Source organism: Megalops cyprinoides, chromosome 7 (genome assembly GCF_013368585.1).
Source record: "Megalops cyprinoides isolate fMegCyp1 chromosome 7, fMegCyp1.pri, whole genome shotgun sequence".
Taxonomy (NCBI): domain Eukaryota; kingdom Metazoa; phylum Chordata; class Actinopteri; order Elopiformes; family Megalopidae; genus Megalops; species Megalops cyprinoides.
In genome coordinates this window covers 20,920,773-20,942,639 of record NC_050589.1, presented here as the reverse complement: position 1 = coordinate 20,942,639, position 21,867 = coordinate 20,920,773, and the positions used below count along the sequence as shown (strand labels likewise).

General features: G+C 43.6%; 3 protein-coding genes across 3 annotated transcripts; 2 read left to right on the top strand and 1 right to left on the bottom strand.

The window, feature by feature from the left end:
* dpm1 (dolichyl-phosphate mannosyltransferase subunit 1, catalytic) lies at positions 1-6,931 on the top strand. The gene is made up of 9 exons (XM_036533631.1): positions 1-140; positions 750-849; positions 1,286-1,319; positions 2,127-2,203; positions 2,440-2,465; positions 3,479-3,574; positions 3,702-3,770; positions 4,931-5,045; positions 5,290-6,931. Exons 1-9 carry the CDS (start codon positions 10-12, stop codon positions 5,392-5,394), a joined length of 753 nt encoding a protein of 250 aa, XP_036389524.1. The 5' UTR covers positions 1-9; the 3' UTR covers positions 5,395-6,931.
* A 1,390-nt stretch (positions 6,932-8,321) lies between these two features.
* adnpb (activity-dependent neuroprotector homeobox b) lies at positions 8,322-15,626 on the top strand. Its single transcript, XM_036533787.1, has 4 exons — positions 8,322-8,765; positions 11,296-11,412; positions 11,697-11,789; positions 12,202-15,626. The coding sequence occupies exons 2-4, from the start codon at positions 11,305-11,307 to the stop codon at positions 15,343-15,345; spliced, it is 3,345 nt and encodes a 1,114-aa protein (XP_036389680.1). The 5' UTR covers positions 8,322-8,765; positions 11,296-11,304; the 3' UTR covers positions 15,346-15,626.
* A 1,467-nt stretch (positions 15,627-17,093) lies between these two features.
* On the bottom strand, positions 17,094-21,247 carry LOC118780114 (biogenesis of lysosome-related organelles complex 1 subunit 4-like). Its single transcript, XM_036532426.1, has 5 exons — positions 21,030-21,247; positions 20,598-20,669; positions 18,744-18,845; positions 18,062-18,199; positions 17,094-17,436 (listed from the first exon to the last, which is right to left on the bottom strand). The coding sequence occupies exons 1-5, from the start codon at positions 21,216-21,218 to the stop codon at positions 17,353-17,355; spliced, it is 585 nt and encodes a 194-aa protein (XP_036388319.1). The 5' UTR covers positions 21,219-21,247; the 3' UTR covers positions 17,094-17,352.
* Between the last annotated feature and the right edge of the window lie 620 nt (positions 21,248-21,867).

Here is a 21,867-nt window from a genome sequence, read left to right as displayed (position 1 = left end):
CATTCCAACATGGCACTTCGTAAAGTTTCATCCAAAAGCTGCGGGGAAAATGATAAGTATTCAGTGTTATTGCCTACGTACAATGAGAGGGAAAATTTGCCTCTTATAGTGTGGCTATTGGTGAAGTACTTCGGCGAAAGGTTAGTTTTCATAACTCCTACACTCCTTACTTTTTGGAACTTCATTTTCATTCCGAGGATCTGCCCGTTAGCAAATGATGAGCTGTCGTTAGGATCAGATTAACGCTAGCGGTTAGCCAGCTAGTCAGGCTGCTGTAGCTATTTCATCCGACCAGACGAAAGTGTATAGAGCTAACTAGCAAATTTAAAAAGACATTTGTTTGTTGTAGAAAAGCAGGGTTTCAGGTTAATTAAATCCCTGCGGTAAGGGACTGTAGTCTGGCTACTCACCTAGCTAGCTAACTCAAAGCATTTATAGGTTACCGTGTCGGGGTAGATGGCAAGTTGGCTGGCAAGATTACTTAAGGCTGTTGACTAGGTCAGTAAAACAAGTGGCAGGTTCAGTATATTCCATGGTAAATGAAAAATGTGTGACTTCTAAGTTAGTGTTAAATGGGTATTTTTCCACACGAGGTTTACAAAGAATATCATGATGAGTTAATGTATGCTATAACAACTGGCACATAACTGAAATGGCTTAAGTAAGTGTTGATACGAATACTGTATGTCTGATGGCTGTGATATAGCCACACCATTTGCTGTATTATAGTAAGAGTGTGTTTGATGCAGCGGATATGACTATGAGATAATAGTCATTGATGACGGAAGCCCAGATGGGACGCTGGAGGTTGCAGAGCAATTGCAGAAGATTTATGGCGAAGACAAGATCGTAAGTCAGAGATGAAAAGGCGTCATGTTTATGTTACATTGCTTTACATTACTGTCATTTAGCACACGCTCTTCTTCAGAACGACTTATATTGCTTGTAATTTTACCCTTACTGCTGGGCATTTACTGAGGCAGTTGTGGGTTAAATACCTTGCCCAAGGGTACAACATCAGTGCCCCAGCGGGAAGTTGAACCAGAAACTTTTCAGTTACAAGCACTGCTGCTTTCCGCTGTCACACTGCTGTGTAGTTGTTGTTATCCAGATTAAGAGAAATGGATTGCCGTCATGAGACTGATTAATACTGATTTTGTACTCAAAATATATGTTCACTCAGATTTATTCTTGCTTTTAATAATTTGCAGTGTGTTTACACAAATACAGATTTACGTCCTGTCCTAGTGTCCTCCTTTACTGAATCTTTTGCTTAATTTTTAAGCTTCTTCGACCAAGAGCAAAGAAACTAGGCCTGGGTAAGTGGAGCCTCTCGTGTGTATGCGCAAACTTCACCCCTGTGCTGTACCATTCTTATAACTGTCAGTGTTGCTCTTGAGTAGGCTACAGTAATTGCAGGTACACCCTGCTGATGACCTGATTTGACAATGTTTCTAGACAATGTTTCTAGACAATGTTTCTATTTATATAAAAAAAAAACTGTCAGCATTAATTATTTTCCACAAAAAATACGAATTTAGGACATATCTTTGAATGGCTCACGAAACAAATTAGCCCACAAAATTAGCAAAATATTTATATTGTCTAAAAGTATAAAAGTAAATATGCACATGCATGCATATATAGTATGAATATATGACTCAATCTCATGTTTGTCCAGTGTTTTTGGGAATAATTCCCCTTCTAGCCCACATCCACAAACATTGTCACTGCTTTTAACGTTGCATCTTTTGGGAAAAAAGGGTTTACAGTCATTCACAGGAACAACCTGCAGTTGCATTCATTGTGAAGATCTACCTATGTGGGCTGAATGATAGACGAATAACTGAAACCCTCAGCTGTCATTGTTTTTCTTGTTGTTGTAGCATTAATGCATTTATCCGATTAAGCCACAGACCATCTCATGTTGAAGTAAAATGGAAAAATGTTCCCATTCAGTCAATTAAATCACTTTAATTAGTAGAAACTGAGACAATTTATATGTCATAAACCTTGATGAATTATTGCGCACGCAGTATAAAATATAGATTTTGATTTATTATTTACTGCAGGATGTACTCTCATGTAGGCCTTGAACTTAAGTTATCATTTAATTCTGTTTGCAGGGACTGCCTACATCCATGGCATTAAGCATGCCACTGGGAACTTTATCATTATCATGGATGCAGATCTCTCTCACCATGTAAGCAGGAGGCTTCACTGTCACACCTTTTCTCAGGGCTTCCAAGGTGCCTGGCTGCTGACACCTGGATAGTCCCTGTCTTTACAATTCAAGTGAAATGTTTGCTAAAGTGTAGTCTGTAGTGGATAGTGCTTAAATGGTGATTCCTTATTTATCTTGTGCAAATGCTACTGACTGTTGTCTTTGAAACAGAAGTGTGATTCATGCATTTTAAATACATTATTTTCTTCTTTCAGCCTAAATTTATTCCAGAATTTATTCAGTAAGTATCTACATATTTTACACAAATGTACATGAGGGTTTGTTATTGGTTAGGGACTGGAATGTTCTGTCTTTCATTGGTTGCTGAAAGTACCCGTGGTTGGACCAGTAGGGGCACTGTTCCATCTTTGCCAAGTATAAACCATTCTCTTTGTGCAGTGATGGAAACACTGTGCTGATAATGGAGTGCGATTTCAGACAGTCAGCCTTAGTCCTGATTTAGTATGGTAATGAAAGATTTCCTTGCCACTTATCACATTGAGTAGGGGTGTTAATCCCAGTGGCCCTGCAAAATTCCCCAATCTGGCAATCTCTCTCTGGCCACCTAGATGTAGCTAAAAAGTGACATTGAGTTTAAGTTACTTTGAAAGAAATAAACAAAGTTTTGGTCATAACATGTCACAGTGCTTATGTGCTGCATACATTCTGATGAACCATCCTCCATATTCTACAGTGTTTAGTTTGTCTCCATGGCTGTGTAATTAAAAAATGTTTAGACCACATACATCTGGGTGTTTTCATGCTGCAGTTGGCCAGCTGTGAAGATGACCTCGTGAATATATTTCAACATCAGTTCATCAGTCATGCCACAGATCAATTTGTGGTGTTGATACTTTAAAAAAAAGTAGGTTGTGACCCAGTGTTTAAATAAAATGGACTTCCTAAACAATGATCACAAGTAGATTGTAGGAGACAGGACATTTTTAATTTTTGTGACAACTACAAATGGCAGCTTTTAACCTCAAATCAGTGTTGATGTGGATAAGTAACTGTTGGTGGCCATGGATGAGGGAATCTGCCAAGCCAGCAAATAATGTAATGGTTGTGTGGGATATTGCTAAAGCACTTTTAGTTCTGTGGTTGAATAGTATAGATTAGATCTAAGTCATTGCACAATACTGATATACAATTTCATCATTCCTGTGTGTGCATTGCTGCCACCAGGATGGGGTTCTGAAAAAGCGTGGTCGGAGCTGCAGGAGTTACAACAATATGCTTGTATTTGTATCCTAGGAAACAGAAGGAAGGAGGCTTTGACCTGGTCTCTGGGACACGGTACAGAGGAAATGGGGGTGTATATGGCTGGGATCTGCGCCGAAAACTCATCAGGTAGCAAGAGGAGAACGCATCCCATCTCGCTGTGTCTCTCTTTATTCATTGTGCAGTAGGTATAATGGAATGCCTGTATGCGCTCTGTAGATGTGTAGTAAGAACTGCTCTCTCTCTCTTCTCACAGTCGAGGAGCCAACTTCCTCACCCAGGTGCTACTGAGACCTGGAGCATCTGACCTGACTGGCAGCTTCAGGTGAGGGGAGTGGCTGTGTTCACATGGCAGGGCAGGGGGGTAGGGATTCAAATTAGAAGACTGGTAATGTTTATTCGGTCTCTGATCAAGTGCTGGTAATTGTGTTTATTTGAAGTAGAAGGGTCTGTGTAGGTGAGCAATATCATGGAGGATGGGGGGTGTGCCACATGTAATAGTGGAGTAGGCCTATTTCTATTGTATATCTAAATAAAAATATTTCTAGTAATATTTATTAAAATGTCCTTCCATGACACATTAGTCCCTTGCCTTACGTCCCCCAGGTAGTAGTCAGTGCATCTGGAACAGAAAGATTTTACAGCTCACTAACTCTGTATAGCTGTCTATTTCTGTTACAGTTATGTCTTACCTGTAAAAGATGCTTACATTTTATAAGCCTTTTACAAGCTTTAAGTTTCATCTTTTGAAAGGAAGTTGTAGGAGATGATGGGTCCAGCCAACAGTATCTGTGAAAACTGGTTGTTTTTCTTTGATAGCTGTTTTCTGACAAGCTGTAATTGATGTTGGCTTATGTAGCTATGCATCCTCATCTGTGACATTAGTCTGGCTGTCAACCTGTTTAAACTGTTTTCTTTTTTTTGATCCGTGTCATCTGTTTATACAATAATATGCCATACTGCCACAATAAAGGGCTGTTGTGAACACATCTAATTTGTTGTCTGAAACACACATTTTATTGTTGGTGTCTATATAATACAAAGTGTCAGGTTGTTAGGTACAAAATTCTTTGCTAATGGATTGAACATTGACATGAAGTCATAAAAGCTGAAGTGGAAAGTACTTACTTCAACATCTGCTTTTGGGTAAAGCTATGGACACAAGGCAATGCATCTGTACCATTTGTTGTAGTCATATTTCTGCAGAGAACCAACACTGTCTCTGTCTCTAGCAAGCTTCTGTATTTCATTTTTTGGGCTGGGATCTAATTTGATGCCATGGACCAGAATTATTGTTTAATAAATATAATAGAGAAACACTGGAACTTCCAGGGGTCATGCTTTTGGTGCTGGCTACTGTTCCTGGTTTTGTCCCTGAGCGAGGAAGCACCTAATGGCCCACGTGGTCAGGCCACTGCACAGTCTTGGTGGTCAGGCGATCATACATTGTAACCTCAACCTGGCATTTGATGTGTTTGTTCTTAGGCTCTACAAAAAGGAAGTACTGGAGAAGCTGGTGGAGCAGTGTGTCTCCAAGGGCTATGTATTCCAGATGGAGATGATAGTCAGAGCTCGGCAGCTGGGCTACAGCATTGGAGAGGTGAAGCCCCTTGGATCTGAAAGCTTTGGTTCAATTTTGGTCAACTCTTGTACACTGAGTTCTGTGTTTTTAATGTATTGCTATTCTGTATGCTGCTATTATTACAGCTATTATGTATTCTCAGTTCTCAGTGAGCACAAATTTCTATAGTGGACCATATACATCTCTCTGTTCTTTGCCAGTCACTTGAAGATCTAACCAGAGGCCCATGTGAGTTTAATTGAATTTCTTATTTCCTCTACAGGTTCCAATCTCGTTTGTGGATCGTGTTTATGGAGAGTCCAAACTGGGAGGCAATGAAATTGTCTCATTTTTGAAAGGTCTTCTGACTCTCTTCGCCACTACATGATGTGTCTGTCTCATTTCCTGGATAGTATGATGCTGCTGTATGTCTTGGAAAATGGTAGTTAAGGCAGGACAATATGGGACAATAAGGACAAAGGATGGAGAAGCAAGTTAAATGTTCCCTCTGTGAAAGAGGAGCTGATTGTGTCCATTTGGCATAACCACCTGTCCATCCCATGATTCCAGGTTATCACATTGCTTTCTACACTAATGTCCTATTGTCCTAAGTTCTGAAGTCCCATATAACCCTGTACTGGGAGCCTGCACTTTTGTAGTCGTTTTTCCCCTTGGTCTTATCGTTCATGTGTTACACAGAGCCACAACTCACCAAGGGTGGACAGTGTTTCTACAAATTTTCTGTTTTGTACAAGTTGTATGTGTGTCCAGAGATAAGAAATCCAGTGGCAGTAGACAATAACTGTGATTTCATGTAGGTGCAAAATAATGACGCTTGCAATATTGTACTCAATTAGTACTCAAATGCTGAACATTCAAAATTAATAAATGTGGTCATTCATGAAGGATTTAAGGAAATGCATGCTACTGAACTGGATTGTGTTGTGGATTGTGGTCGGTCTGCGAGGCTTCATGAACCACTTAATGGGTGGAGCAGGTACATGCTGCCAGTCAACTAACAGATTTTAACTAGTTCAAACCCTTTGCCCTGAGAAGCACAGCATTTGAAGAGACTTGGATCAATGAGTCACTGACGGCACGTGATCACCCTGCCCATGAAGAGGCTCAGCAGTCCTCAGATGCCTGTATTCACTGTGTAGCAAGTCAGAGGACCACAGCCATGTAAGAGGAGGACTATATGTACTCTTACTGATATTGATAATTCTAGAAAGACATTAAACATAGTCTCTAGTAACAAATCGGTTAATCCTCCACAAATCAAACAGAAACTTTAAAATGCCTAATTCCAAATTGTATGGGGATTAATTGCTTAACATGTCAACAGACATGAGGATGTTGTAAAGTTTCTGTGAGATTTTGTGAGTACAGTCCAATACAAAGTAATCGATGTGAGTACCGAGTGCTTAAAATAATAACAATAGATTAATGCATATTGTCAATCCATGAGTATTTAAGTCAGTGTCTCCGTCTCATTTCCATGACTTCACAGCAAGTCTCATATTGCCTGCTTCTTTGAAATTTGCTCTTTTGTTTCATGTGCTGCATATTGTAGCTACAAATAGCTGTGTGGAAATAGTTGTTTTCATTGTATGAGGGATTTCAAAGTAAATAAAATAATCGTATTGCCCACTCAACATTATGCATCAGCTAAGCTGAACTGTGATTACCGCAAACCAGAGGACAGAATAAATGTTACACATTATTGGATCACTGCATTGTTTTATTTTACAAAATGAAAATAGTCATTGATCCTGATGTTGGAAGCTAAGCACCCTGACTCTGTAAACATGTGTTGTAGTGGTCCTATTCTGATAAAGTCACTAGCTTTCGGTCCACCCACCTTTTGGTAGCTACCCCTCTTTATGCTGGATCTTGCAATGGTAACTGAAACATACATACACCAAATTAATCCTGCTCACTTCTTTCAAACTCTGTAGGCTGTTCTGCAGGTAACAAACTTGTAATTAAATATTATAAATGTGAAGAAAACTCAGTGTTGAGGAGCAAGTTTGTTTTCACCCATGTAAATTGAATGTTAACAATCACAGTATGAGATGGTGTAGTTTTTTGAAATGGTGTATGCCTTCGGGTCTCACATTACAGTGAATGACAGCCACAGTGTAGCTTATCTCTCGTCACATGTTTACCAGCAGATTCTTCTTACATGTCTAATCTGCAGTGTGGGCTAATCATACTATAACATTGTGGGTGAAAACACAAATTACAGTGATTCGCACATCTGAGGATTTGCTGCAATGATGTTTAGTATTGTAGTAAGATTGATCAGCATTTAGTGAAATACAATCTTAACATTGGATGGAGAAAAGTGGGACCATGTTTATGACAAAAACAGCAGTTCTCTTCTACTCTAGCAACCAATAGGAAAACTAATTTCTTTTTTCTTATATGGAGACTTGGCTACATTGACTGTTATTTATTTCAAGAGAATATGGTCATGTCCAAATAACCTCTCAGTTACATATACCTGAATAACACATTTGTGACCCAGTTTTACAAGCAATTTAAATCATTTGATAGCGCAGCGTTTCAGTTTACGTTTTGAATTGGAACAAATTCAAGCAAATGGAGAGAGTTCTCCAGTCTAAACAAAACTGGGTTGAGGTCACACGGCCATTAAACATCAAACGCCATTTAGGCCATGTTTTTTAAAGGTGACCCAAGAACCAGTGGGGATCAACCGCTATCGAAACACTGATTTTACACGTGAGCTACGACCAGCCATGGCTCGGGGTTTCTAGCGTTGGGCCCGAGCGCTGCCCCACACCTTAACTTCAGGGAAAGTAGTCCGGGTGAGCCCAGCACAATGATACACACAGCGCCGCCATCTGAACGCATCCATCCATCCGACGCCGGGGAAGTTGTGAGGCACTGTATACATCCGACCGTCCGCCAGGGGAAGGCGCCAGATGTGGCTTTCAACGCATGCGTTCATCATTCCATTTTGAATTAGTCACCAAGCCACGGTAACCAAGCTCGAAGCAATAACGCCCCCTGTTGGCTGCTGATTGGTACGCACAATTTCAGAGCGTATCCCCCTCGCATGCACTTGAGGATAGAGTCTAATGTGATATAGTCAAGCGAAAACTGAAATCAGAGTTTGCTGTGGGAGTTTTTTTTCTAAACAGGTAAAGTAAAGCTTTACCCGTCACAGATTCTTTTACCCAAATATTTGTTAACTCAACTGCTCTCCCTGTCGGTACAATGAGGTTTATTATGCTAATTGAACACATGTGTCACTTCCGGTCTTTTCGCACGCCATTTTGGACGGGGCAGGTTCTGGATTGGAGCGTCTAAACTGGCTGTGGAAGAAGAGCGAGAAAGAATGATTGTGAATAGTAATAGTGTTAACAAACATCAGATATAGGGCTCATTGTAACGTTTGCAGTAACGACACACTGGGTTACCCTCTTGCATGCCCATGAGCGTGTTATTTAGTGAGGGATTATCCATGTAGATGTGTTACAGCGGTAGCCGCTTCATCCCGGCAGCCGAGCAGAGAGAGAGAGAGAAGGACAGCTCCGGGTCGGATAGTAAACGGAGTCGAGCTCCCTCTTTCGGTGTGGTGTGTCCGCCTGGAGATCAGACGGCGAAGTGGCTCCTCCGGCTGCCCAGTGTGAGGAAGAGGAGGGAGAGTGAGAGCACCGGCCACCCTTTGTCTTCATTGCGAGGTTTTGGTATAGACGAATAGCCTTAAACGGAGTACCGAATTTCAGGCAGGTAAAGTCAACCAACAACGACACCTTGCCAGCTCTAGCTAGCGTTCAGCGGCTAACAGGCTAGGTAACGTTAGCCAGCTAACGTAGCCCGCTAACGTTAACGATGTGTCCCTCTTCCTCTTTGTAAGGTCGCTGAAAATGGAGAGGGTTGCTCTGCGAGTTAGCTGGCTAGCTACATATTAATCTCGTAGCGTGAATGTATTTTCTCACGAATTCTAGAAATTGTGTAGTTAGAAACCAGGTGAATGTTCAGCTAGTTAGTGATTTTAGACAGAGGCAACCGACACTTGAAACCGTGGCTGATGTTCGTTTTCTTTTGACAAAGGATTTGTGCTGGCTAGCCAGCTAACTAGCAACCCAGCTTTCCCTTTTCTCTGGTGTTAACTGGCTAACGTTATCTTAAACAGTTTGGGGAATGTGATGATAGCTGCCTCAATCATTGGCACTAACTGCGTGCCGTATTTGCATATTCAGAGAAAATCATATTAAACGTTAAACTGGCCACAAGGAATTGGAGACGAACGTTGCAGGGGAGGAGAGAGCCGGGTCGACACAAGCGATTACAATAACAATTGATGGAATGTTTTTCCCTCGCTCTCATCTCTTCGAATCTTCCATCTGCAGCTAGTTTGCTAGCCAGTGTGCTAACGTTATACATTTGCCTTACAAGTGATTTGCAGTCTATCAGTTACCACCACGTTGACAGCTCAGATGATTGTGACTCCTGTTGTTTGTAAACTAGCTAGCTAGCTAGATGTCGCGGTGTAGCTGGCTATCAGTAGCTAACTAGCCACCGAGTACAGTAACTAGCTAGCTATTTTATCTACATTTGAATATGTGAACTTGCTAATGCACAAGTCATATAGATCAGCCTTTCCGTCTTAATAAATGTAAGGCAAGCATAGCGGTATGTATAGATAGCTCTGTGCGCCACCGATCTTTTGCGCCTCGACGTGCTTGCAGGTATGTTAGCTTGCTTGCTAGCTGTTGATGGAGCCTAACGTTGCAGCGACTGAGAAAGCAGTTCTTCCGTGGCAACGGCTCTCCACACCCGTATAACCATGTATTCCTACTCGCAGGGATAAATGATGAGAGGGAAAGCCTGTAGATAGTTGTTACTTTTTACCACCTTTGTTGTTAAGTAGGTGGTCCAAAAATGCTCGCATGCTATACATATTAGTGGTAATCATAAAACGGGGCGTTTATTTTGATATTGCACCCTCGGACAACTTTTTCTCAATTTTAATATTTCCCGCTACCGTCTTCTGATTGTTTTGCTTGTTTATGTATGTGTGCAGGGGTTGTATGGACTTGTGAAAGATGACAAGCAAGCTTAGCCTTATTCAGTAGTGTGAGGCTGTGCCATTTTGAATACTCAAAAGTTTGTGTCAGAGGCAGACAGCGTTGTTTTTTTCTGTGTTGCTGTCAGGGTGGAAAATATTTAAACACTACGACCCCGGTCGGCTCTGTGCGACTCCACGCTACAGCTGTATATTGTGTGTATGCGTGCTGTGCCAGCTACCCTAAGCAGGGCAAGCTAGACCCTGCCCCCACCCAAAAAAAAAACCACTGCAGACATGTCGTAGATGTTGGGCACCGTTGCTGACTCAATAGGAGGCGCCATTCTGTGATCACGGGGAGAGGCTGCAAAGGCAGAGTCGGGAAGCTTACATAACAGGGAGGCAGAGGCGCTCCCTAGCGCCATCTACAAGCGATGGGAGAAAGCAAGCAAGTCACACAGCCAGCCAGTGAACCAGCCTCTGAGTACAGCACAGTAGTACTGTACCATAACTCTCCATGGCTGCTGATACCCAGTTAGGCATCCCAGCCTGGTGATGCCAGCATCACTGGAGGTCGAGGAGTACGGGGCACCATGGCTGTTTGCACGCTATGAAAACGCCACTTCTAACCCCTAACCAGGAGATTTAAAAAAAAATCATTGCATTTCATATGAAAGTTTACCTGCTAGCACTGAGTCCAAACACTTGGAAAAGTGTTTCAGACAAAATGGCACTTGGACTGGTGTTGTTAAAATGCATTATTGACTAGCAAGTCTCAGATGGGACACTGCAGTTGGTGTCCCTCATTCTGCCTACTACAGCCTTCTGACGTTTGGCACCTAGACCTTCGCAGACTGAGATCACAAGCGTATTTCACCTTGCAAACTGAATTTTGGATGTGGGTTGTGGTGGTGTTGGTTGTTGAAATGATTACCCATAATTCATACTTAGCTACTTCATCTGGACACCTGTGCTGCACAGGCCCTTCTCCTCAAGGGACTGGTATTGTTAACCATATGTAGAGTGCAGAGTTTGGTTGTCATTTGTGTATATGATAGTATGGGCCTCGTGTACTCTGGTGTGACACACAGGGTTGCTTGGAATTGGTACTACCTCCTGTGAGAGGTTATTTGACCCTTAGTTATCAGAGATGAAGTGCATTCCCAATCTCCCAAATTCCCTTTTTTGGCCCAGGCTACACCTCTACTCGCAGACATTAAGGGGTTTCAAATTTTTGTTTTCTGATTTCAGGTGAAAAGTATGTTTCAGCTTCCAGTGAACAACCTCGGCAGTTTACGTAAAGCCAGAAAAAATGTGAAGAAGGTTCTAGGAGACATCGGCTTGGAATACTGCAAGGACCACCTCCAGGTAACTATACATCAGTGCCACGGCTTTTTGTCTGCTGTATCTGCATTAATTGATTTGTACACCATTCTTGTGTCACTCATGAGTGTCAGTCAAGAGGAAGCTTTAGTGGCACAGATAAAAAAAACTGTCCCATAGATCTCATTGGCTGTTAATCCATCTGTCAACACTTTTTTTTGTTGATCAAATTATAAAAAGGAGGTCCTGAAAAAATGCTGAACCTCTCTCTCCCCTATTTATTTGATTTACGTAGAGATTTACTGTATTTTTTATTTTCCCCCACATAGGATTTTAAAGACTTCGTCCCCAATGACTTCTATGTGAAGAACACTACCTGGGACGATGTATGCGCTTGGGATCCCTCATTAACCAAAATCCAGGTCGGTTACGTTTGCGTTCTCTCATACAGTTTTAGAGTAAGAAACATTGACACCACCTTTCAGCATTACATACTTGGAGTCACTCGTGTATCACTTTTTAAATCATAAATCTCACTGAAGAGTCATGGAATCTCTGTTATGTGGCCAACACTGACATTTGGTCTTCTCTAAATACCTGTCAGCACACTGACATTTATTGCCTTCTGCATTACAACACCAACATACTCTGTGTAGATAATTCATTGATACTGCTTTCCCTTTTTTGCTTGTGAATACCCAAACTCACTTTCTAACTAATGACTGAAAGACTAATCCTATTGTACATGCTGGTTCATACCATAGAAAAATCAGTTTTTTAGTTTTGTGCTGCACCAGTTTAATCATACTTCTTTACCTTGGTTGGGTGGCGCAGGACTACAGGTCGAAGCCTTTCTGCTGCTCAGGCTGCCCCTTCTCCTCCAAGTTCTTCTCGGCCTACAAGAGCCACTTCCGCAATGTCCACAGTGAAGACTTTGAGAGCCGAATTCTGCTCAACTGCCCCTACTGCACTTACAATGGGAACAAGAAGACCCTGGAGACACACATCAGGCTGTTCCATATGCCCAATAATGTGGTGCGGCAGGGTGTGGGCGGTGGGCAAGCCGGCCTGAAAGATGCAGCACGGCTGGACGGCAACCTCAAGCCTAGGCCTGCGGACAGTGTGGAGCAGGCGGTGTACTACTGCAAGAAGTGCACCTACCGGGACCCACTGTACAATGTGGTGCGCAAGCACATCTACCGGGAACACTTCCAGCACGTGGCTGCGCCTTATGTAGCCAAGCCCGGTGAAAAGTCTCTCAACGGCGCAGCGGCTGGGAACCCCAGCACTGCCCGCGACGACGCCCTCCACTGTAAGCGCTGCCTGTTCGTCCCCCGCTCGTACGAGGCGCTGGTGCAGCACGTCATTGAGGATCACGAGCGTATCGGCTACCAGGTCACCGCCATGATCGGCCACACCAACGTGGTGGTGCCCAGGTCTAAGCCCATCATGCTCCTCTCACCAAAGACCCAGGAGAAAGGCATCCTGGGTGTGACGCAGAAAGGAGCGCTTGTTACTGCTGGCGTCCGCCCACTTTCCACTCAGCAGCTGAGTCGGATTGTCATCCCGAAGGCTGGCCTGGCCACAGGAGGGCTGCTGTCAGGGGTCCATCTGAAGCAGGGTCCGTATGCGCTAAAGAGTGGCGGGACGACACAGACCTTCTCTGGCAGCACCCAACAGGTGCGCATCACGTTGCCCGGCAACGCTCAGGTGTCCGTCCCACAGCAGTCGCACACTGTCAAGCAGCACCTGCCTGGTGGCAATGTGCGCAGTCCAGGGGCAGTGGGGCTGGTAGAAGGCAGGAGCTTCCAATCAGGCACCTCCTCCACTTCCTCCTCCTCCTCTTCCACACTGAAGCCCGTTTCACTGCCCTCGCGAGTGCAGGCTGCCGCCGCCACTGTGGCTTCAGTTGCTGCCAAGAAGGGGAGCACGTCCATTCTTGGCACCTCCTACACTCAAAAGTGGAAAATCTGCACCATCTGCAATGAGCTCTTTCCCGAAAACGTATATAGTGCGCACTTTGAGAAAGAGCACAAGGCAGAGAAAGTGCCAGCAGTCGCCAACTACATCATGAAGATCCACAACTTCACCAGCAAGTGTCTGTACTGCAACCGCTACCTGCCCAGTGACACCCTCCTCAACCACATGCTGATCCACGGCCTGTCCTGCCCCCACTGTCGCGCCACCTTCAACGACGTGGAGAAGATGGTGGCCCACATGCGGCTGGTCCACCCGGATGAGGTGGTGGGCCCACGCACCGACTCCCCACTCACTTTCGACCTGACCCTGCAGCAGGGGAACCCCAAGAATATCCAGCTGATCGTCACCACCTACAACATGCGGGATGCACCGGAGGAGTCGGTGGCCTTCCACGCCCAGAACAACACTTCCGCCGCCCAGTGCAAGAAGGCACCGCCCAAGATGCCCGACAACCTCGATGTGCCCGTGAAGAGCGCACCGCAGGCCGCTGTGCCATACAAGAAGGATGTGGGCAAGACTCTCTGCCCACTGTGCTTCTCTATCCTGAAAGGGCCCATCTCTGATGCACTGGCGCACCACCTGAGGGAGAGGCACCAGGTGATCCAGACGGTGCATCCTGTGGAGAAGAAGCTGACCTACAAGTGCATCCACTGCCTGGGCGTCTACACTAGCAACATGACGGCCTCCACCATCACACTGCACCTTGTGCATTGCCGTGGGGTGGGCAAGACACAAAATGGGCAGGACAAGCCCACTGCGCCCCCAAGGGTGACCCACACAACTGGTGTGGCGTCCCTCAAGCGTGAATTTGAGCACTCGGACCCAGCCGTCCTGAAAAGGCGAAAGTTGGACCAAGAACATTGTGCCTCGACTTTTGTGGAGAGGCCCGAGGAGCCGGTGGTCTTGGCGCTGGACCCCAAGGGCCATGAGGATGAGTCTTACGAGGCACGCAAGGCCTTCCTCACAGAGTACTTCAACAAGCAGCCTTACCCATCCCGCCGAGAGGTGGAGAAACTAGCCGCCAGCCTGTGGCTGTGGAAGTCAGACATTGCCAGCCACTTCACCAACAGGCGCAGGAAGTGTGTTCGGGACTGTGAGACCAGGAATGTGGCGGTGCTGTTTGGCTTCAACATGCGGGATGTCAACCGGCTCAAGCATCGGCTGGACTTTGACCCCCAGTGGTTCTTCGAGGGTAAAGACGACGAGGAGAGACGGACATCCAAAACCGCCATGGGCCGGTCCGCAGACTCTATCAACCGCCGCCTGGAGGAGAGTGCGGTGGCTGCTGCAGCAGCAGCTTTACGTCAGCAGGGGGCGAAAGGTGAGGATGTGAAGTGCAGCCAAGGGCCACGGCGGCCAAACAGTGCCAAGGCTGTGGCCACACCTGATGTTGGCGGAAGTGACCAAATCAAGACAATCGAATGCACCTTAAAACAAAGAACTGAAAAGCACTCAGAACCCATAGCCCTGGACTCAGACAGTGGGTCAGGGGAGGAAGAGGAGGAGGAGAAGGAGAAAGGAGAAGAAAGGCCTCAAGAGAGAGTTGTTTCTGCTGAAAAGCTGGTGGAGAGGGGGGAGGGAAGCAGTAATGAGACAGTGCAGAGAATGGAGGTCGACACCCAGGAGGAGGAGGAGGAGGACATGAAGGAGAACTCCATGAGTGACGACGGGCTCACTGTGGGACAAAACCAGGAGAAGGGAGACGCCCACCAGGCCAGGTCCCCGAGTGACTCGGACTCAGAGGAAGGGCCCTGGGCGAGGGAAGCGACTCATGGTGAGAATGGATATGGGCCGGCCAAGCTGGAGAGGCAGGGGAAAAAGGAGCAGGTGGCAGCGAAGCTGGGGAAGAGCCATTCCTCAGCATGTCAGGACCACAGCAGCCAGGGCGAGGCAAAGGGCAGGCAGGAAGCTGCGATGCTCGAACAAGGGGCTGGGGGCAAGGAGTCGGGCCCAGGGGTGCTGTCTGGAAGTGTGGGGCTGAGCAGCCAGCAGGCATGAGGGGTACAAAAACGTATACATACACATACATATATACATCACCACCACCACAGTTGATCATGCCGAAGCCCTGTTATACCGGAACTCAAGACTTGAAACGGTCAAGGGTGGTTGAGGGAGAGGGATCTTCCTTATTGGCTTTTCACCCTTAAGCCATCCAACGACATAGCAAGTTAATGTCAAAGGCGAACTTAGCTGCTTTGTGTTAATGTTCAACAGTGGCAGGAATGAAAGAATATGTCATTGCTTGTTTTCTGAGCAGGAATAACACAATGTTAAAAATGCACCAACCAAATGGTACAAAAAAGTTTGAGTTTTGCCTTCAGTTTATTTTCCTTTAGGTATTCCAATATTTACTTACTGAAATGTTTATTTTGCCACTGGAATGTGGCAAATCGACAGGTTACAAATTATTAATAGTTTTAAGGATGAAAAAAAATTAATCCCTAATTTTTTCATATAGTCATACAGAATACAGGTAGTTAGTGTATATTTGTACAGTCTTTTAGAACTGTTCGAAGAGACTCATCACGTTGCTATAGTGCATCCGTTATAAATTTGCTACTCTTTTTGTGCACAAGCTAGAATCATAAGTTAAAATTTTGTCCCCTTATCTTATGGATTTAAAGTGCTTTAGTGGCTGGTATCATGTTTTTGTTTTTTACAAAACCATAGTATTTTGCAAAATAATGTATCTATATATGAAACGCAAATTAAAGGAACATAATCCCTTGCTTATTTTGTTTTTGTTTGTTTTTTGCAGTAAATGATATCTTTGGTTCTGCAAGAACTGTATTCCAACCAACACCCCTCCGTCTGTAACTCATGTCTAAGTGACAGAGCAGTTTTACCAGTTTCATTATTCCATGAGTATGTACTTTGTAGTCTAGACTGTGTTGAAATGCAGCTTTGACAAGAGCTGTACCACTTTTGAATAGTTTTACTTTCTAGAGAATTGACACCTGCTACCACGGTGTTGTGAACATTTCTCATTATTAATATATGACTCACTGTATGTATGTTAATTTGTGATATTTTATTTCTGTTTGTATTTTTTCGTTTAAGCATTTCTGAACAATAAAGTGCTGTATTGTGCTTCTCACAGTTTTCCCCCCGGCTCGGTCTTTACTTGATCTACACAGAGGCTCACACCTGTCAAGAGACTAGGCACAGCTTTGCCATTGACTACATCAGTCCTAGCATTTGTATGTCCCAGCTTGGATTTGAGGGAAAACCCAACAAAAAGTCTTGGTTGTAGAAAATGGTAACAGTGTTGCTCGTTTCTGGTCTCCTGGAAAACCTTACCAGCACACGAGTGAAGGTTCCACATGGTGAGGTTTATTACAGAGAACACAACAGGAAACATTTGGAATGTTTTCCTTTGGTTTAGGGTCTGAGTGTAAATGTGCTTGGCCCTAATTTTACTCTGAAATGACAGGTGTGAGAACAGAGTTGACACCATGCTGCCTTGAGCCCACTTTGACTCAGTCCATAGCAAACTATGGGACCATGCCATTGCCCTTTGCCTGGCAAACACACAGACACAGGTTAATGAACAGTTTTCCTTTCTGTTCAGTCTCAGACAGACTGCGGTCATTGCTGCATGTCATGAACCACTTTTGTTGTCCTACACCCTTGCTAGTGACTGGAAGGACCATGTTAAAGGTGTTACACATAGTTACAGTGTTACACAGTAGAACACCAAGAAAATACAGCCAAATGTAAAGTACATGAAATATGGTGTCACCACAACCCACTTGCCAAACCTCTATTATGATAAGTTCCAATGGCACTTTTGTTAGCACAAAAATGTAAAATTCTATACTTTTCTGGCAAAAGTAGCTGCTGATGGACTTAACATAAAGTCATATTTTCACTCTGGCAGTGAGAATGAACTGTTGAATGAACTGCTTTTTTCCAGTCCAACAAAAATGTCTTAAGCTGTCTACATTCTCCACACAGATTCTCTTACTATTGTTGACAATAACTGTGTGAGTTCCTTGGATATCATGTTTCTTGGGATTTTTGAGGAAAACATTCTTCAGTCCTGAAGAGTGTTGGTAGTTCAAAGGGATGCTGCATTTCTTCTTTCTGAAGCAAAAAAGGCAGAAAAGTTCAATTTCTTTTTTGGAAAGAGGAAAGCAGGAGTGTCAAAGCTGCCTCACCAGGGTGCACTGATTCTGATGCCAAATGAAATCCAGTGGCACACTGAGCCCTCTTGTCTGGGTAAAGTGACGTTAAATGAAAGGAAATAACCTCTGTGAAGTGGTGAATTCACTGGTTAGGTTTGCTTCTGAACAACAGAGAGGAGAGTGTCGGCAGGGAGTGGTGGGGGCAGGCTCTAAGGAGGGAAGTTGGTCTGTAGGCCCTGATCTGCAGTGCTGTGTGCAGCAAGAGCGCCAAGTAGTGCAGGAGGAGGGAAGGGGGGAGGGGGGCCACTATGGCAGTGGTTGTTCTATTACAGGCGCCCCCTGGAGGCAAACAGCACTTCCCGGCACTTCACTGTCCCTAGTGGTTGATGTGGGAACTATACGTGAGCGAGAGGTAAATCTGCCCATCTATATGTCTTTGTGTTCAGCAACCTTTACTTGGTTTGGTCTATGTGATGTGAGAATAAGGTGGATTAGGGTTCCTGTGCTCTCTGTCTTGTTCCACCTGTATAGTGTTAAGGGTTACTGCGCCGTTGCCAGGCATTGGGTTGCTGGGATTAACTGACCTGGTGGTCTGGTGAGATCTTTTGCGAGGGCTGCAGCATTCCGTGTAGCATGCGGGGAAATCTTTTCTGTTCACGCTCCACCTGCTGCACCTGCAGCTCCAATGTGGACACACAGCCGCCCACCATTTGCACAAAGGCCTGCAAAACACCCAAATAGCAAAGGTCACACAGTAACTCCATAAAGGCAACAGGTTGCTCAGAAAAGCCCTAAATATACATTTCACTCAAAACACCCCAAAAGGCAAACGGGCCACTCACAACATCGAACATTTGCAAGCACACAAACTACAGACAATTTGTGCTGTTTCGCGAGCATAATCATTTATTCTAATTACGCAATTGATGTTGATTATTCTGTGAAAGATTTGTTCTATCGTTAATCAAGGAGGATAAAGGGGAACAGGTTGAAAGTAATGATAGATTTAAAGGTAGTGTCACCCGCTGCCACTGCCTTAAACTGCCTTAAATAGACAGGTTCACACACAACAGCCCAGAGTAAATGACAGGATCCTGTGGCATTATTTTAGTGCTTGCAGTGCAAAAACACACAGACAACCAAGCATATTCTCACCAACACACATACATACATACACACACACACACACAAACAGTAAACTCTTCATGCAGTCAGTCCTTGACAAAGAATTGCGAAGTGTAAAGGTATGTCTATTGTGGATAATACCTCAAACTTGTCAATGCGGGTATAGATGCTTCTCATTTCTGCTGCCTTGGCAAGGATGAGGGGCACTTGGTATGACAGCAGTTCGGAGGAAAGGCTGCGAAACTGAGTCAAAGGCAAAGGTCACCTGTAATCTGCCTGCCTCCGATCACGATTGTCTCATCACTGACTTGAAGATGTTCTATAAAGAACGCAAATTCAAATTATTTCATTCATTTACTTTGTAGTTTTTAATTAAATGCCCATTGCTGGTGTAAAAGGGGACTTTCTCTTATTTCCTTCAAAATGTACTTCACATGTTAATTGTTCTGATTTATTAAACTAAATGCAAAGATGTTTTTGCTTGTTTAGAAGGTTATCGAATATCATGTACAAGCTATAAAAATAGCAATTGTCATATAAACATTGATTGCTATTGCTATATTTCTTTGCCTGAGAAATGCTGACTTAACCCACGAGTGGGAGCTGAATAAGATATAGGCCTATTTATTTTATCTTTTGTGGGCACCATCTTGCTCACCCTGTAATTCAACACTGGTCAAAGTTCCGTGATTTAGGTGGTTACCCAGCTAACTAACTTAGAACACGACACAAATGTCCACCTTAACTCTCTCAATAATGAAGGCTATATGTTAATAAGAAGTGCATCCATTTTATTTTATTTTGCGGATGTATTAATGTAATATGTAATATGTAATGTAATATTAAAGTGCTGGTCTCTGTGCTCTTCCGAGATTCATATGTAACCCATAAGCCAGTCTGCGGAAAAAAAAAAATATATATCCATTAAAAATTGAATTAATGCTACGCAGACAAACATGGGGGCCCTTTTTAATGAAGTGAATTCAGGTTATCCATGTCATCTAAGCACAGGCATAAAAGCAGAACTGCAATGCAGGTTTCACAAAAAAGTCACTCCATCACCTCCCCTAATCTTAAATGTAAAATAAAACACACGGCATGTAAACATGGAAAGATTAATGAATAATAAAAACATTAAATTGTATAATCAGTTTTACTGTGAGCATGACACTGATCGACAATTCTGGCTCCTATAGTAACGTCTCCACACTTCAGTCTATCAGTATGATAAAAATATCAGTTGATCAGTACAGTGCATGCCCTGGATTTATGTTCATGAACAGTCACATGTATCCTGCTTTCAAAATAAAAAGCACTCATATTTAGTCCACAAACTACCTTATGGGATAATTACAATTCTCAGTGGCAAATGAAATTGTTTATGATTTCTAATTTAAGGGATTAAAATGTTTTCGAACATTTTTTCGAATAGAACAACCCCGTAATATGAGATATACTGACTAACTGTTGTAGCGAGAAACTTACCAAATCGTAGCCCAAAACACTTTCTATAGCCTTGTGATTATATAATTTGACTGAGAATGCTTTCTCGGTCATCATTTAACACCCACACTAGAATATATACTTGTAACCACCGTACTAAGATAACTCATTTTGTACTACATAGTTGGCTAGATGGATAACTAGTTGAAGACAAACTGGCAAACAATAATTCACAAACTGTAGTAGTAAATCAATATAGTTAGCTAACAGTGCTAGCTACTCTCTACACGAAGAGGCATGAGTGACTACATTTCCTTGACGTTCCTTCACATCGCATATTGTGTTGTACTAAGAGGAGCTAACAGTTGGAGTCAGGACTAGGAGTTGGCACCACAAAAGTTACGTGGTTGCACGCTGAATTTACGAAACACCTATATGATACCCACACCCCGGAAACATGCATGATTTTGAGGGTCATATGCATCCTTAATCTGTCTCTTGCAGGCTGACTTTTGGTGACGGTGGAGAGGGCGAAATCGGTCCTTCACTTACTGCGTCGAGAACATCGCAGAATTCGTCCAGTCTCGACAGCATCTCATCCATGCTGTCCTGAAACGCCCAAACCTTGGTAACAAGAAGAGGGAAAGCGATAACAGGTAAGTATTACAGTGTTAAGATCTTTCGTATTTCCATAATGCCTCGACTGTACACTGACATAGCAGGCCACCAGCAGGCAACAATCCTATCAAGAAATGTTGACCGTGATTGAGCTGGGAAGATGATCATCTGTTTTTATTATTTTTACCACCGTTTTTATCCTTATCATCAATGATCCATCATTATCGCCGATCGTGTGTTAAGGGGCATTCTAGCACAGATTACATTTTTACATATTCATGTTAGCATGCCCAAGGAAGAGTGTGCAGTCAAAAGGAGGACATTGCAAGTTAAAGGAGATTGCACTGTGTATAACTGCATTCTCACCTCTGCGTTATTTTCCTTCAAGTCATTTACTAGCTGCTCCTCAGAAACTCCCAATGCACGTAGCTCCTTGGCTTGGCCCTCATCAGGCGAGGCCCCACTCTTTATATGTCCGTCTCGAAATACGCAGCTCTGGGTATTACCGCTGTCAGCAGGCTTATGCTTTTTCCACGCTGGCTCCATGATTGACATTGTGTTATCTGATTCTGTTGCCTTTTTTTTTTTTTAAATAAAGTTATCCGTAAACGTCGCGTCGCATTTCCTCAAATTTCTAAGTGAAAATAATGAACTAGCTGCGTGGAGATGCGAGCGTCTCTCTCCAGCACAGCCGCGAGGGAGGCTGCATTACTGACACAAAGCAGTGTTCCAACCTACACAGGAAACAAACTACAGATTTAACCACTTCTCAAATGTGCCTTGCACATACTGTTGCCAAAGCTACAATCTAAGTTCACACGAACCCATATATTAACCATTCACATGTGCCAATTTATTATGCGGTGACTTGCAACTTAACGATGCAACTTATTTCTATTTAACAAGAAAATGAAGGATGTAGTATTTGTAAATTCCACATTAACTGCAGGGGTCTTCATATAAACATAACATCGATCTTCCTAAGAATTCCTAAGAGAAGAAGACTCACGAAGGCGTGCTTATCATTTGAGTTAGTCATGTGAATCATAGGCTTATTTTTTCAGTTTTTAGAAGCTCATAATGCAAATGTAGCGTGCATCTTACAAACATTACCACAAGATGTCACCATTATACCATAATAAGCAGGTTATACCACTTTATCGTGACAGAAATTCTTTTAATCGTTTTTAATTGTTTACTTGCT